The sequence below is a fragment of the Mauremys mutica genome, chromosome 23, assembly GCF_020497125.1.
Source record: "Mauremys mutica isolate MM-2020 ecotype Southern chromosome 23, ASM2049712v1, whole genome shotgun sequence".
NCBI classification, from domain to species: Eukaryota; Metazoa; Chordata; order Testudines; family Geoemydidae; genus Mauremys; species Mauremys mutica.
In genome coordinates this window covers 707871-724849 of record NC_059094.1, presented here as the reverse complement: position 1 = coordinate 724849, position 16979 = coordinate 707871, and the positions used below count along the sequence as shown (strand labels likewise).

At 55.7% G+C, this 16979-nt stretch overlaps 2 protein-coding genes across 2 annotated transcripts in view; both read right to left on the bottom strand.

The window, feature by feature from the left end:
• LOC123355355 (maestro heat-like repeat family member 5) overlaps positions 1-1550 on the bottom strand; it is a 659562-nt gene extending 658012 nt beyond the window's left edge. Inside the window, exons 1-2 of the mRNA XM_044997718.1 lie at positions 1422-1550; positions 180-370 (exon numbers count right to left, since the gene is read on the bottom strand). The gene's annotated coding sequence lies outside the window, so the exon portion shown is untranslated. The remainder of the gene's footprint in view (positions 1-179; positions 371-1421) is intronic.
• On the bottom strand, positions 176-11712 carry LOC123355577 (maestro heat-like repeat family member 5). Its single transcript, XM_044998197.1, has 7 exons — positions 11586-11712; positions 10129-10487; positions 8278-8393; positions 6760-6909; positions 4607-4767; positions 1422-1548; positions 176-370 (listed from the first exon to the last, which is right to left on the bottom strand). Exons 1-7 carry the CDS (start codon positions 11600-11602, stop codon positions 176-178), a joined length of 1125 nt encoding a protein of 374 aa, XP_044854132.1. The 5' UTR covers positions 11603-11712.
• Positions 11713-16979: the final 5267 nt, after the last annotated feature.

Here is a 16979-nt window from a genome sequence, read left to right as displayed (position 1 = left end):
TTGAATACTTGATTCTTTACTGTGACAGGTAACAGGCTCAAGCGGGCATGTGGGGCCAGATCCTTAGTTGGTGTAAGCGAGCCTGGGCTAACTATAGCACCCGAACCAATGATGGCCATGAACAGCCCACATGTGATTAGCAGAACAAATCTGTTCTTCCTTTTCCTTTCAGTCATTACCTTAGGGGGTTGAGGCAGCTGGATCCCTCCTCGGGGCTGGATGTCGTGCTGGCCATGTAGGTCCCTGGCAAGTGCAGATCCATCACATACTGCACTTGCCTGACGCAGAGGATGAGCATCTGGGGATACATTTCCAGGATGGCTTCTCGGTATCCCCATAGGAAAAGGACCTCGTAAATGGTCCTCATTGCCTGGAGGGGGGAAAGAATTTCACTCCACTATCCCAATCTGCCACCTCCCCCCATTGCCATTCGCTATTGTCCTTTTCTCGGGTCTCATTTCCTCCCCAGCCTATTATAAAAGAGGATTGGCTCCTGAGAGGGGAGGAGACATTTGGAGGGTCCTGAACCTTCACCCATTCCTGGAACGGAAGCAGGATGGAGCCCTACGGAAAGGTCAGAGGAGTCTGGATGATGTTATTCCCCATTATTTCGCTTAATGGTGCAGACTCTGTGCTTTGGGTTTCCAGCCATGACTGGACGGGCTGAAACCATCCTGAGGAGATCTGTTCTTGTAGCCCCAGTGTTTCTGGCCCAGTCAAAAGTACCGGACATCGCATGATCCCATGCTGGGAAGATTTCTAGTCACAATTTAGAGAGCCAGAAACCTGGATACTTCCAAGAGACACCCGAACTGCACCTGCTCACTAAAGAGCCACCTAGAGCGGCAAACAGAGCCAGGGTACCAGCAGATAAACCGCTTCAGATCAGTAACTTTTCCTGGGCGAAGCTTTATTTACACCTCTTTGGTTTGCTAGGAGGTGGCCAGGACACACCAAGGCCTGGTCTGCATTACAGAGTTATGTCAACGCAAGGCCCCTCACCCAGCATCACCCTAACTATGGAATTTCCTTCTCATTGGCAGAACAGCCCCTTGGGGCCAAATTCATAACTCCACCTCCACAAGTGGCAGAGAGTCCAGGTCGATGCAGTGTCAGTGTAGACACGACGTCGCGTACGTCAACTGGCTTTCAGGAGCCTTCCCACAATGCCCCACCCTGACCGTACAATCGAGACGAGCGCTTCTGGTGAGGACGTGCACTGCCGACACAAGCAGCAAAGTGCAGACACACACAAGGGATAGAATTGCTGTGGCGGCTGTATGCCGAGGTTACGCAGGTCGGCTTCATTGTGTAGTGGAGCCGTGGCCTGAAGCTAAGGAGTGAAGCTCCCCCCCACACACAGATGCACCATCCTCCCCGCGGTGGCGGGTTCTCAAAGTGACATCTCAAATCTCACTTACAGCCAGAGACACATTGCCGCTCTTCTCCTCCCGGCGTCTCTGCTGGAGCTTGTCCAGCAGCTGCTGCAGCACCTCCCTGGGGAGCTGTGGTTCTTCCCCCAAGGCCTTCCACAGCTCAATGGCACATCTGCAGATCCAGAAAGAGAAGTGAGACCTTCCCTGCTTGGCCACCTCTTGCCCTCCCCAGGGAGAGGCTTGGAAAGCGGGCAGGAAAGGTGTCTGTGAGAGGAGACACCGACTGGTGCAGGGAGGCTGAGGCAGGGCAAGTCCCATCAGAGAAGGTTGTATTTATTCCTTTCCCCTAATGGGCTGTTGTTCCTGAAGCTAGCACCGCTGTTTCCAGGACAGTGACCATGATCTGACCACAGAGTGACCAGCACAGTGTGACCACCAGACTGTGCAACATTCTGCTCTGTTACGCTAGGCTCAGTCCCGAGGAACTTGCCTGACCTCACTGGAGTTCCTCTGGCTATTTGGGGGTGTAACTGAGACCCAGCATTTGGCCAAGTGTCTCTTAGCAGCTGAATCCTACTGCAGTGTGGTGGACGGGTCAGACACTGACTCAGAACATGCCCTGATAGGAGAGGGTTCAGGGCAGATTGTACTGCCCAGTGTGACAGAGCTGGAAGGAAACTAGTACTGAAATCCCCCTCCTCTCTTCTCTCCATTCTTGCTGATCTAAGCACTGCTGGTCCCCCCAGGCATCCGCACAGGAAGACTGTGGACGGATCCAAAAGGCTTCCAGTCATTTGACTTCCAAGTTTGGTGAGGAAGGTCGGACATGGTGGTCAAGCCCTGGGGACACTGAGAACTAGGTTGGACAAACCAAGAGCAAATGGCCTGGATTTAAGGTCTTTAGGAAGCTTGACTGAAATTCTGTGCCAACGCTGCCGAGTTTCTATAGCTTCTGAGCACAGACCCTGGAAAGCACTGGGGCTGCTTCAAGGAATTCAAATCTGAAAGGTTTACAAATCAAACACTCAAATCAATATGAAAACCAACACTGTATTCCTCTGGTAACGGAACTGGGTAAGAAATTCAGTTTCTTTCATGCTGCTCTTCAATTCTCTCTCCCATGTGACACAGATTTGTCTATGGTCAGTGCAGAACTGCATTGCAGAGGATGCTGAGGAAAGACGGAGTTTTGACCTCTGGCGAGGGTCCAGTTGGGTTTCACGGCCCCTAGGCACATGCAGTGGTGAGCTCCAGCCGGTTCGCAGCGGTTCGCACGAACTGGTTGTTAAATTTAGAAGCCTTTTTAAAACCGGTTGTTCCAGGACAACCAGGTTCCTAAAAGTTTTTAAATTTAACAAAGCTCGGGCAGCTGTCCACCCGGCCCGCAGCCCCAGCTCACCTCCCCCTCTCCCCTGAATGCTCTGCCCTCCTTCTCCTCCCCCTGCCCTGCTTCCCGCGAATCAGATGTTTGCAGGAAGCCTGAAACGAGGAGCAGGCAGGTAAGCCGGGCGGGGCGGACGGCGTGTGGGGCCCAGTCCAGCTCCACTTTGAGCGGCTCCCCCTGGCCCCAGCCAAGCTCCCCAGCCCAGTCTGGTCCCAGCTGAGCGGCTCCGACACGGCCCAGCTTGGGACCCATGGCACCGGCTCCGGTGCCGGCCCGGGGAGTCGGGCCCCATGGCTCCGGCCCCGCTGCCGGCCGAGCGGCTCCAGCCCGACCCGGCCCGGAGAGTCGGGTCCTGCGGCTCCAGCCGAGTGGCTCGGCCCCGGCCCGGCCCGGGGAGTTGGGCCCCGCGGTTCCGGCCGAGCGGCTCGGCCCCGGCGCCGGCCCGGGGAGTCGGGTCCCGCGGCTCCAGCCGAGCAGCTCGGCCCCGGTGCCAGCCCAGGGAGTCGGGCCCCACGGCTTCGGCCCCGCTGCCGGGCGAGCGGCTCCGGCCCCGGTGCCGGCCCGGGGCGTCGGGTCCCGCGGTTCTGGCCGAGCGGCTCGGCCCTGGTGCCGGCCCGGGGAGTCGGGTCCCGCGGTTCTGGCCGAGCGGCTCGGCCCCGGTGCCGGCCCGGGGAGTCGGGCACCGCGGCGCCGGTCGTGGTCCTGGCAGAGTGGACCCGGTCCGGCTCCAGGCAGTGTGGTAAGCGGGCAGGGAGGGGGTGGGTTGTGGGGGGTTGGATAGGGGTCAGGGCGGTCAGAGGGCAGGGAACAGGGTGAATGAATGGGGGCAAAGGTCCCGGGGAGCAGTCAGGAAAGAGCAGGGGTTGGATGTGGTGGTGGGGGCACTCAGGGACAGAGAGAAGGGGTGGTTGGATGGGGTAGGGGTCCTGGGGGGCCATCGAGAATGAGAGGTGGGGTTGGGTGGGTGGCAAGGGGCAGTCAGGGGACAGGGAAGGGGGGGATGGGTCAGGGGTCCTGGGAGGGGGTGTCAAGGAACATGAGGGGTTGGATGGGGCACGACCCCCCCCGGGGGGTGGGGGAGGAGGGAACTGGTTGTTAATATTTTGGCAGCTCATCACTGGGCACATGGGGACTGTGTTATAAACACCTCAGCTGGATGACTCTGCAAAGTGATCGGCAATAACCAGCAGGACTCAGAGTTCACAATGTATTGAGATGAAAAGAGGCACTCACCCCTCTCAGAGCTGTTATTGCCGGCTGTCTGCAGACTCAGGCAGGCTGCACTGCATTTACGCTATGGTCACGTGTGGATCATTTATTTATTTTGCAACAATTAGGTCTTGAACTTTCTGTCTGAAGAGATTTACCTCTGCTGCGCAGCGCCATAAGAATGAGTGTGTTTTTTCACCACTTCCTCAGCCATGGAATAACTAGGGATCTGACTACAGGTAACAATCCTGCACTGGTCCCCAGGGGACGGACAGATGGACCTCATGGACCTTTTCCATCTCTGCCTTCTCTCACACAATAGGGAGCAGCCAGACCTCATGACCCAGGGATGTGGAGTGAGCCCCAAAGTCATTTATTGGCCCTGTACTGGATGGGAGAGGAAGTGGGGTGACCCATAGAAATCAGGACAGTGCTGGACTTCCCCAGAAAACTGGCAGGTCTCCATCCTGGGGAGTGCAGGAGGAGGGTTGGCTCCTCAGTGGTTGGGCCTGGGCATCTCCTCTTAGTGAGCATGGACAGCTCTCTGCACAGCAGGAAACTCCCTCCAACTGTGTGAGCCCGACGGACCCTTCCCGGACTGTGGCCTGTCAGTAGGAGCAGGAAGAGAAATAATGGCCTGAGGTGATAACAGAGCAGCGTGTGCGCCACACAGCTCAGAACCACGTCCTGGGGGTGGGAACGAGCCAGCAAGGCCGTGGCCCTCAGCGCTGCTTTTCTGGCTCTGGGATTACAGACGTTGTCCAGCCAGATTAAGATACGTCCCACGACGTCTCCAACCTGGAAGAATGCCAGAAAGTTGAGGGATGGATTTATCCATGAGTGGCAACCTCCCAGGTAACCCCTCCTGGCAGCCCTGCAAGCCGCCTCTCACCTCGGTTGCCCATCTTGGCTCCTCCATAATCTGAAGAAAGAGGCTTTGACAAGTCCAGGAACCCCAGCCTTCCTGAGGTCTGGTTTAGTACCTTAAAGCTCAGAAACACACACAAAAGACTTCCCCCAAACCTTACTGTGGGCACAGCCCAAACTCCCCTCCTGTCCCAGGGCCTTCCCTGCCTTAGCAAACTGCTCTCAGCCCTGCTCTCAAGGGCTTCCCTGCAGGAGCCTTTCCTCCATCTCTGCAACTTCCTGTTGATCTTTCTAGCACAATCAGTTCCTCCAGGCCCGTGCTTCTCAACCCAGTTTCCATTGTGGGCCCCATATGTGTTGTGTCGGGCACGTCCAATACCACCTGTTTGGCCCTGAGGATGTCCCAGGTAGAGAAGCGCTGCTCCAGACCCAGCTGGTTCCACTGATGTACCCCAGAGCCCATGCCAGAGATGGCAGGCAGGGCTAGTTGGACGGGGCTAGCCAGCTCCAGGCCCAGCCCTAAGGAGAACCTCTACACTGCGGGATTTTAAAACCTGCCGTAACCAATCTCAAAGCCGGCTCTCTAACCTCGGGCTCAGGCTATGGCACTGGCAACAGCAGTGCAGACCTGGAGACTTGGGCTGGAGCCCAGGCTCTGAAGCCCCCTCCTCCCCAGGCTTCAGAGCTCCAGTTCCAGCCCAAGCCCAGAAGAGGCTGCGTTGCCGTTTGGCCCCACAGTGCCAGCCCTGGGAGCCCATGTCCATAGGGCCAGGCTTTCCGGCTCCTGCTGCAGAGTTTGCAGCACAGGGTAGACAGACCCGAAAGGGACAAGCCGCCCCCTAGGGCTCTTCCATGAGGAATTGGTCATTGCTCTTTCCTCTCTCGAACAAGGAGCAGGAGCTACAACCCGGGTGGCTGGATTCTGGTGCCCTGTTCTGCTAGCAGGAGTTAGAGCCCTGCACGAATCAATCTGCTGATTGAGGGGCCATTTGTTATCTTCCCACTGGGACCTGCTGGAAACAGGGAACTCGGACAGAGACAGGGACGACTTGCAGAAAACCCCAGGAACAGGCAGGTTTGGGGCGGAAGCTCAGGCTGAGGAGTCTGTTCGTTTATTAGTTTCTGAGTTTCCAGGAAAGCCAAAGCCCAAGAAGGGAATAAGTCTGCACTTAGGCGCCATGGGCAGGCGGTATCTGGGGAAGGGCAGGAATGTCACCTATTTCCAGGCCGAAGGATTGAAGGCAACGTTTAAAGGACTGCAGGGAATGTGAACCCTGATTCCTTTCTCGATAACCCCACCTGCGCAGGCTTGGGCAACTCAAGGAGCTCTCTGGGCTTCAGTTTCCCCAGGTGTCAAACGGGTTGTATTCCTACCTCCCAGGAGGGCGGTGGAGCTTCATTAATCAGGGGGAATAATGACTCTGAGAGCCTCCTACCCAGGGGATGTAGAAATGAAGTCTGCCAGAAACCTCCCTAGGCCAGTCTAATTCATGGGGGAGGCACTCAGATCCTGTGGGGATGGGCAGCAGGATCAGAGCTTGGGAGAGACAGAGAGAAAAGTGCAAAGCCAAATTCCTCCTGATCCTTCAGCTGGAAAAACAAGGCCCCGCAGCATGTCTGAGGAAACCAGTGTGGAGGCCCATGGGCAGACTAGGTAAGTGCTGCGCTGCCAGGGCTGGGGCTATCGCTCCCCTTCAGTGGGGCTGGGCTGTCCTCAGGGACGTGTCAGAGCTCCAGCGGGCAGAGAACACGTCAAACAACTCACGCCGCGGATCCCCGCGGCCAAGCGATGAAGGGAAAGGGGCTCAGCCACCCTTCACAGCACCATGCCCGTGTGTCCCAGGAACGGTTTCCTAGGAGAGGAAATTCTCCCCTCCCCCTCTCTGCCCAGCATCCCCCTGCCCCACGGCGGGAGTCTCTTACTCTCTCCATCTTGTCTCCGTGTAGAGACACGATGGTCCTCAGCTCTTCCTCGGCGGCTTGAAATCGCTCCAGGGTGGGTGTCGTCAGACCCTTCACGGCTCTCATCAGCAGGGCTTGGAGCTGGGCTGAGGGAAGCTGCTCCCCGGGGGTCTGCAATGAAGAGGGACAGAGCCTGTCGGGACTGAGTATTTCCATCGCTCAGCTGCCCTGGAACAGTGTGTCCCGGCGGGAGGCTGGCAGCGCCCCGTGAGCGTGGAGACTCCGGCTGAGCCCTTTTCTTAACAAACCTCCACAGGTGCCGAGGGTTCCTCAGTCTTTCATACGCTTCCCCCTCCCCCCTGCCTGAGAAGAGATGGGAGCCTCTCAGCCGGTGCTGGGACCCCAAGGGCACCCCATTTCCTCCCTCTCTAGCCCCTCCCCCCAGGAAGCCCAGCTTTTGCTGAGAAAGCCTCAATGGCCTGCAAAGCCCAGTCAAGTTGCTTGTGGAGTGCAGCCGAGGGGTCACTGCAGAACCTGCCCCATGTCCCATCCCACCCCGAGCGCCTGAGCAGATTGGCTCAGCAACTCTAGCAGCCCACAGTGTCTGCGAGGAAAGGACTGAGAACAGGGCCCAAGCGGAAATGCCTCTTCCTTCCTCACCCTGCAGCGTGAGGTGCTGCCACAAAACAGGCAGGAATCGCCGGCAGGACAGAAAGTAGCTGTGACTGAAGGAGCAAGTCTGCCTGGCTGAGGAGAATCCCAAACCGTGGGCCTCTGGGGCCAGCCCCCCGTGGGTCAGAACTCACTGGGCACAATGTTACTGCAGGGGGGCTGGTTCCAGGGTCACCTAAAGCCAGGGCCTGGGGTGCTGAAGGCCTTTGCCCTGGTGTCTCAGGCACCTCCTGAGTGTTACTGCAGCTGGCCTGCGTGGCTGGATTAGCCCCGTCTGTCCTGGACGCCAGCAGCTGAGGATGCAGTAGAGCACACCAGAGCGACACACTCGCATAGATACTCCTGGCAGAGGGGATCCAACCTGGGATTTCTGGAGTTTAGTGCAGGAGCCTCTCCCGCAGCAGCTAAAACCCAACCGGCTGTTAGCTAAGGCTCTAGAACAGACTCCTTTGATCTCTGTCTCTAAGTGGTCCTGGTGCCACTAGACGGGCCAGAACACCCCACCCAGCAGGTGTGTGGGTTACCCCTACAAGTGCAGGGAGGGGCCTGGTAGGATTTTCAGCAGTGCCTGTGTCCCATGGAGAGTGCATCAGAATCAGGCACCTGAGTCAGGCACTTCTGCGAATCCCACTAAGCACCTCTGAACTTCCTGAGGTGCCTGAACCCCTTTGTCAACCTGGGCCTCGTTCAAGCAACCCAGAGAAACTCGTAAAGACTGGCTGGAGTCGATCACACTTGAAGAGTGTTTCCTTTCAGCTCCCTGAGCAAGGGGCAGGTAGGTCTCCTGTCAGAGATCCCAGCTCCGGGAGATATTAATACACCCAGCAGGGGAAGCTTTCCAATAGCACAGTCACAAAGCGTCATTACCATGGTCATATGGGAGCTGCTTGGTAATGAGGGGGTGGGAGTGCGCTCTTCTTCCTGCTCTTCTGGGCTCTCTTTTTCCCACTTCCCCTGCGACTCCGACGCCTCCTTCTTCGTCCCTGGAGCAGAAAGAAACATTCGTAACATTTCCCTTTTCCATGTAGTATCCCTGGTTTACAGAGGATGGAAGTCGGGCCCAGAGCCCTGAAGTGAATTGCCCAGGATCAGACTGAAGGTGGTTGGCAGCTAAGCAGAGAACTCCGATCTCATGGCTCTTTGCTGGGGGCTTTTACCACACGAGGCTTCCTCGGACCTGGGGGCCTTTTTCTTTTCCATGGTGTTTTCTACTCGTCCCCTCCCCTTGCACACCTTCCCTGTCAGTGATGGGCAACGCGCCTCATTTGCATTTAACCCCCCAAGAAGTAATGGCTCAGCTCTGCTACGGTTCCCAGCTGGGACCTGCTGAGACCTCTGGAGCATTTTACTGATGAAACGGACCCGATCCAGGAGACAAGAAATTATTTCCTACAACGTCCAGCCTCTCTGTTCTCCTTACAGCCCGGAGCAATGTTAGTACTCCCCACCCAACAGTGCCAGACCCCCAGAGGGGGGTGACCTGACACACTCAGCTCTCCCCACCTCAGAGATGGACCTCGGCCACCCTTGCCAAAAGGATCTGGCACTAAATGGATTCCAGAGTCTGAGGTACCCATCAGGGCCGGCTCCAGGCACCAGCCGAGCAAGCTGGTGCTTGGGGCGGCAGATTCCAAGGGGCGGCAGTCCGTCCAATCCCATTTTTTGGGGGGGGGGGCTTTGCTGCTTCCGCCGCCTCGGCAGGTTTTTTTCTTTTTGGTTTGCTGCTCCTGCGGCCCTGTAGGGGGCGGCAGCGGAGAGGAGGGGAGCTGCTGGGAGCAGTGCCAGGTCTGCAGCAAGCCCGGCACGGCAGCCTGCCCACTGGAGCGGTGTGGAGCCCTCCCAACAGGCGGCGCGAGCACCCCACTTAAGGAAGCCCTGGCCGCCCCCCTTGTCTCCACCCCCCGCGCTAGCTGGAGTGTGCACTCCGCTGCCCGGGGTCTGCAGGGCTCGGAGTCCCCCTGCACCCGTGTTCCGTCACCCCGCAGGTATTTTTTTTTCTTTTTGGTTTTTTATTTTTTCTTCCCGTCGGTGCTCCGGCTGGCTGGGCGGTTTGTTTCGCACACACCCCCGCCCCCCGCTGCTCCGACCGGCCGGCAGGTTTCCTGCTGCCCCCTCCTTTGCTGCTACGGCCGGCAGGTTTGTTCACCCCCCTTCACTGCTCCGGCCGGCTGGGCGGCTTGTTTCACGGCCCCCCCCCCCCCGTCGCTCCGACCGGCAGGTTTGTTTCGCGCCCCCCCTTCGCTGCTCCAGCCAGCAGGTTTGATTCATCCCTCCCCCCGCCCCCTTCGTCACTCCGACCGGCCAGTAGGTTTCCCACCCACCCCCTTTGCTGCTCCGGCCAGGAGGTTGGTCTCCCGCCCCCCCCCCCACTTCGCTGCTCCGGCCGGCCGGTTTGTTTTGTGCCCCCCCCTTGTTGCTCTGACCGGCCGGCAGGTTTCCCGACCCCCCCTTTGATGCTCCTGCCGGCTGGCTGGCAGGTTGGTTTCCCCCCTTTGCTGTTTCCGCTGGCTGGCAGGTTTGTTCCCCCCAACCGCATCGCCACTTCAGCCCCTGCACAATGTTTTTTTTTTTTTTTTGCTTGGGGTGGCAAAAAAGCCAGAGCCGGCCCTGGTACCCATCGCTGTCCCGTGAGAAGGCCCTGATGTGTAAGGCTTGTAGGGTGACTGGTGTGAGTATTCCTCACATGCTCCTCGCTAACCATGTGGATTGAATCCTCACCTGTAGGATCCAGTTCAACTTTCCCTGTATCCTCCTGCAGCTTCACCTCCTCTGACTCCACCTGGTTCTCAGCTGCTATCTTCTTCTGGGACAAGTGCCTCCACCTTCTTTGTGAGGAAATTGTTCTCTCCTCATCCCTGTCTGCCATCGAGGTGTCAGATTGGCTACAGACACAGAGTCTTTTCATACCTGACAGGATGGACCATGAACATTTCCTTCTCTGGGGCTTCTCTGGCAAGGCCTGTTCTTGCTGGCTAAAGTCAGAGCATGCCTCCATTGCTACAGGTTGGACAAGCACTTTGTGCACATGGATCTCTCTGTGCTCCCTAGAGACGAGTCTTTGGAAAAAGGAATGAAGCCTGGAATAGAAAGAAGGAGGAAATGGGTTTTTCTGTCATTCTCTAAAGGAAGGGAATTAGTTTGCCCAGGATTCACAGCTCCAGGAGACCGGTCTTTTGAAGCCATCTGCTCCTCTAATAGCCAGGATTGGTTCATACAACCGAGAACATAAGCAACCCAAGACCACCCATCCTGGGTCCAACCAAAGGTCCATCTAGCCCATTATCCTGTCTTCTGACAGTAGCCAGTGCCCCAGAGGGAATGAACAATACACCTACATTAGACAATCATTACATGAGACAAAAGGTTTCTATTCACAACGGGAAGGCAAGGAGTGCATTGGGGCAACTCCAGAGGAAATACTATTTATGGAGATATCAGTCTAAATTCTACACCAGTTTTGTTATCTTCCCTTTAGGTGATACCCTGGAAATTCACCCCCACTCGTCTGCTGCAAGATCAAGCAGTGGAAATCTGCCTCCAGAGAAGGTGAGAGGCTGGCGCAGGAGGGAGCTGAAAGATGCCGACGTTCAAATCAAAACGGAACGTTGAGACCTGACTGTTGCAACCCTGGCCCCCACCAGTCCCTAGGACGTGGGTGGCCGACCTGAGCCTGAGAAGGAGCCAGTATTTACCAATGAACATTGCCAAAGAGCCACAGTAATATGTCAGCAGCCCTCATCCGCTACCGCCCCAGCCCCCAGCATCTCCCTCCCACCGGCAGCCCCCCCAATCAGCGCCTCCCCCTCCCTCCCCACTCCTCCCACCCGCTGCAATCAGCTGTTTGGCAGTGCGCAGGAGGCTGTGGTGGGGAGGGGGGAGGATCAAGGGCATGGCAGGCTCGGGGGAAGGGGCAGGGGCCTTGGGGGAAGGGGTGGGGTGGTGGCAGGAGCTGGGGCAGAGCCGGGGGTTGAGCAGTGAGCACCCCACAGCGTATTGGAACGTCAGCATCTGTAGCTCCAGCCTGGGAGTCAGCGCCTATGCAAGGAGCTGCATAGTAACCTCTGAAGAGCCACATGCGGCTCCGGAGCCACAGGCTGGCCACCCCTGGGCTAGGAGAAAGAGGCACCAACCTGCCATGTGCGATCTAAGGAGCAGGAACAGAATCTGGGAATTACCTTCTGTAAAAACTCATCTTCGTTCGAACACCTGTGGAAATAGCTGATTCAAGAAGTTGTTGAGAGATGGCTAGTCCGCGTCTATCAGCAGCTCCTTGGGTCACCAGCCGTTGTCAACCAAGCCAGTTGGCAGACTGAAGGCAGAGCAAGAATGCTGAAGCAGAACATTCTTTGCTGTTGGGATACGTGACATCACAATAAATTTAACCATAAACACACCTGGACACCCACCCAGAGAGACACACACACAGAAGAGTTTGTAACATTAACAACAGTGAGAGAGACACCCAAAATCTCTAGGGATTTTGATTTGGAGGAGGGGGATTATAGACTCCAATTGCATGGGTGCTCTGGGCGTGAAGCAACAACAAGGAAAAATTAGTGGGTGCTTAGCACCCACTGGCAGCCAAGCTCTGCCCTGCCTGCAGTGCGTCTCGCATGCAAGTGGCCCCAGTGAGCAACTCCTCCTGCTCCCTCCCAGCACTTCCTGCCCACCACAAAACAGCTCTTTCATGGAATTCAGGATGCTCCAGGAGGGTCGGGGTGGAGGGGGAGATGGTATACTTGGGGGAGGAGATGGAGGAGAGGCGAGGTGGGGTGGGATAGAAGTGGGGTGAGGGTGGAACAGGGTTAGGAAGAGAGGGGGCAGAGGAAAGGGTTGATTTGGGGGTGCAGCGGGGCAGACCAGGGAAAAGGTGGGGCGGTGCTTTGGGGAAGAGGTGGAGTGGGGGAGGGGCCTGGGGCAGAGCGGAGTTGAGCACCACTGGCCAGAGGGGAAGTTGGTGCCTACTGAGGGGATGGACAAAGGACTGATAGACTCATAGAAGATGAGGGTTGGAAGGGACCTCAGGAGGTCATCCAGTCCAACCCCCTGCTCATGGCAGGACCAACACCAACTAAATCATCCCAGCCAGGGCTTTGTCGAGCTGGGCCTTAAAAACCTCTAAGGATGGAGATTCCACCACCTCCCTAGGGAACCCATTCCAGTGCTTCACCACCCTCCTAGTGAAATAGTGTTTCCTAATATCCAACCTAGACCTCCCCCACTGCAACTTGAGATCATAGCTCCTTGTTCTGTCATCTGCCACCACTGAGCACAGCCAAGCTCCATTCTCTTTGGAACCTCCCTTCAGGTAGTTGAAGGCTGCTATCAAATCCCGCCTCACTCTTCTCTTCTGTAAACTAAATAAGCCCAGTTCCCTCAGCCTCTCCTCATACATCATCTGCCCCAGCCCCCTAATCATTTTCCTTGCCCTCTGCTGGACTGTCTCCAATTTTTCCACATCCTTTCTGTAGTGGGGGGGGGCCCAAAACGGGACACAATACTCCAGATTTGGCCTCATCAGTGTTGAATAGAGGGGAAAAAATCACCTCCCTCGAGCTGCCGGCAATGCTCCTACTAATGCAGCCCAATATGCCGTTAGCCTTCTTGGCAAGAAGGGCACACTGAGAAGCTTGATCTGAGTTAGCATCCACTGTAATCCTCACGTCACTTTCTGCAGAACTGCCGCTTAGCCAGTCGGTCCCCAGCCTGTAGCGGTGCATGGGATTCTTCTGTCCTAAGTGCAGGACTCTGCACTTGTCCTTCTTGAACCTCATCAGATTTTTTTTTGGCCCAATCCTGTAATTTGTGTAGGTCACTCTGGACCCTATCCCTACCCTCCAGCATATCTACCCCTCCCCCCAGCTTAGGGTCATGTGCGAACTTGCTGAGGGTGCAATCCATCCCATCATCCAGATCATTTATGAAGATGTTGAATAAATTGGCCCCAGGACTGACCCAGCGGGGGGAGGGGGTGGAGAAGAGGAGGCACACGGTGAGCAGCAGGGACCCCAGAGACGGGGGTGCAGTGGAGGAGAGGGGGAACTCAGCCAGGCAGCGGTGGGCAGATGGGGTTGGGAGAAGTGGGGAAGCAGATACAGGAAGAGATGGAGCACAGGCTGGGCACTGGGGCCCAGGCATCCGGGGCCTGGTTGGCGGCAGCTGTGCCAGGGGAGGCTTCCCCCACTATTATACCCACCGCCTGTGCTTCCACTGAGGGATCTCTGGAGTCTTAATGTTCCCCGGAGCTCGCCTTCCCTGACAGGCCTGAGCAACCAGAGCTTGTCACTAGACCACGCACAGCCTCCCCGTGGGAAGCGTATGGACCCAAACAGGCTGGAGACAAGTTATCGCAGAAATCACTGGGGACTCGGGGAGCATCTTCAGCTGAGCAGGGTGACACACCCCACAGGAGCTGAATTTCTGACTCGGGGCTGAGTAGTGCAGGGTGGATGCGCAGCACAGCTGTGAGGCTGTCTGCTGCGATCGATGCACCAGGGTCGATTTAGTGGGGGTCTAGTGAAGACCCACTAAATTGACAGCGGAGCGCTCTCCGGGCGACTCTGGGAGTACCCTGGGAACGACAGGAGTAAGGTAAGTCTCCCGTCGGCCCAGCACAGCATAGACACAGCAGTAAGCGACCTAAGCTACGTCGAATCCAGCTGTGTTAGTCATGTGGCTGGAGCAGCATCAGTTAGGACGACTTACTGCGGTAGGAAGGACACAGCCTGAGGCCTGAGTCTCCACTGCAGCCTGGATGCTCAAACACCAGCTTGGCAACACAAGTCACCAAGGCCAGGCCACACAGAGACAGGCTCAGTGTGCAGTGTGGATACCCCCTCAGACAAGCCCAGGATTGTCACATGAGGAAATCAGCCCTTTCGTTGGACTTGCTGGTAGAAGAGCCCAGTGATGTTGCAGCTCCCCGACCGTCAGTGACAAACGCAGCGCTCCAGCAACTGAGTTCTAGGGCTCGCTGCTGAAAGAAAAGCTTCATGAGTGACAAAGGGCAAAGGGAGGTGCTGGTCTTTGGCCAAGGGCAGGGAGCCCCACCCTCCAACAAGGACCATTTCCCTCGTTGTCTGTCTGTGCTGGGGCAGGAGCAATAACACGGCCTCCTGCTTTTGCTATTGCAGAGAGTCGGTTATGACGGTCTCCTCAAACACAGGGTGCGAAACGGCCTCAGAGCTGACTGGGTGTAAAGAAGAACTATGCAGCTAGCTTGAGCCAGCTGGGAATTCAGCTTTGACCCTTTCCTGGAGGGATGGACTGACCTGTGAGGGGCTGGAACCAGAGCTACCAATGTTTAACTTGCACTCGTTCAGCATCTTTCCTCCGAGTGCCGTCACTGTAGGTTAAATACTCCAGCCCCGGGCTCCCAGCCAGCTCTGGGCCTGACAAGCTTTCCCTGGGATTGGATTCTGTACAGCAGGGGTGCAGGGAACCAGCAGGCGCATCTGACTCCTTGGTGAGGTTTTGCGTGCAAGGTGTGTGTGTGAGTCTTTGTGTGTTGGAAGCAATGAGTGTGGCACTTGCACTGAACCGACAGTGTCTGTGTCCATTCCTGCTAGCTGCACAGGGGTTTGATGTTGCTGCTTTCAATCCTCCAGCTCGGCCGGGATAAGGGACACTTCAGGCCGTTACTGAACTGAAGGAGGGAGATGATTTTCTGACAGGGAGGGACGGCTCCTCTTAAAGGTGTTTGGCAGGCAGCCTCCTTCCCAGGTCTGTCCCGACAACACCCAGTTGAAAAGGGACCCTCCCCAGCCCTCCTCAGCCTGGTGAAAACGAGTGAGTGAGTGAGCGTGGGGGAGAGCGAGCGACGGAGTGAGTGGGCCGGGACCTCGGCGAAGGGGCGGGATGAGGGGTTCAGTTTTGTTGGGTCAGAAAGTTGGCAACCCCAGATCCAGGCTGGCCAGGGGCAGGACATCATCTTTGAGGGGAGGGGTGGGTGTGGCAGTGACATCACAAAGGCCTTTTGCAGGACCTCAGCCTATTGGGCAAAGGTGGTGGGGAGGGGGTGACCTCAAAGAGAGACCCCGACATCAGCCGGGCAGGACAGAGGTGCAGGGCCAGGCCAGTCTCTGAGACCCCCTCCCCGGCTTTGCTGCCACAAGTCTCCTTCGCGAGGTCTCTCCTCGAGGGCTGAGAGAGAATTAGGATTCACGGCTGTGAGCATGAGGAGGAACCTCTGTGGAGTTTTCTCCTTTCCTGCCACTGACTGTGCCGAAAACAAACTTCCCTTTGACAAGGTAAGAGGCTCAGAGAGGTTTGGAACCTGTTCAGTCTGATCCACCTGGCGCAGGCAGCATTCTAGGCCCAGGAAACACTGGCTTCAGGTGGCAGAATTTGATTTCCTACCTAGGGTTTGATGGTTGGAATCCCTGGGGACATTGGGGTTTGTCCTTTTTGGTTTCCCTTTTCCTCTTTCCTCCCTCCTTTCTCCTCTTCTCTTGCTTCTTTCCCCTCTTTTCCCAGATTCCCTCCCTCTACCAAGGAGGGGTGTGTGGAGTGTGGGCAGGGGAGGAGGTTGCTCTCATTGCAGGAGGTCCGGAGGCCTTAAGGGGAAGGTAGCTTGTCAAACAAACAGAATTCCATTCCTTTGTCCCTGCACTTATTCCTGGGTTAAAAATAGCTAAGCTCAAAAAAGCAATAGTAAATATTTCTGCAAAGCTTAAGAAAACAGCTAATGCATCAATAAATGCTTTCCAAAAGTTGCAACAAAAAATTAATAAAATAGCAAAAATAGCTTTGCAAAATAAACGTGTGCTAAATGCCATAAATGCTAAAATAAAAAGGGCTTGCGCTTGCATAAAAAAAATATTGTTTTTATGTTAATCATTCTGGCCTAATTAAAAAAAATTTACAAGCTATTAAAAATGCTGCTGTTGTATTTCATGCTGTATCTCTTAATCACACATTTAGTTTTTAAAACCTCCTCCCAAACCTTGGGTCATGGTTTATGGGGCTCTTCCAAACAATTGTTAAATAAATTATTTTCCTCCTTTTCTTTTTATATGTTATTTAAATAATAATTCAATGTGCAAAATATCTGTATAATGCTATAACCAAATGCTCTGCTGTCCAAAAAAAACCCCAGCTCCTTTCCCTCCAATTAAACCGCAAATTGCGTAACGGGCCTGACAATGTGGGCTTGTCAGGCCCGAAGCGGGGACTGTAAAAGTTACTGGTGACCCCTCTTAATAACTAGCAGGCAGCCAGTAAAAAAAAGCAAAAGCCTCACGTACACAGTAACCTGAACTTTTAAACTGTCTTTCCTCCTCTGCCTTGAAGCAGAAGGAACTAGCTCCAAACTGGTTTTCACTAACCAAATAATGGTTTCACGGGGTCTGGCAACCACCAATGAAGTGTTAACACGGCATGGTCTTTGTCTGAAAGTGTATAAAAAGTTTCTGAAATTTGTATGAAGCAGAGTTCTTTGTACCTGAGTACAGAACTCTCCTTTTTTCTGCAGAATAAAGCAATCTTTCCTTATCCCTGTCAGGCTGTTATTGGCTCTCAGCTAAACGGACCCAATATTTCGGTAACATCACCAAGAGGTGGGGCTGGAT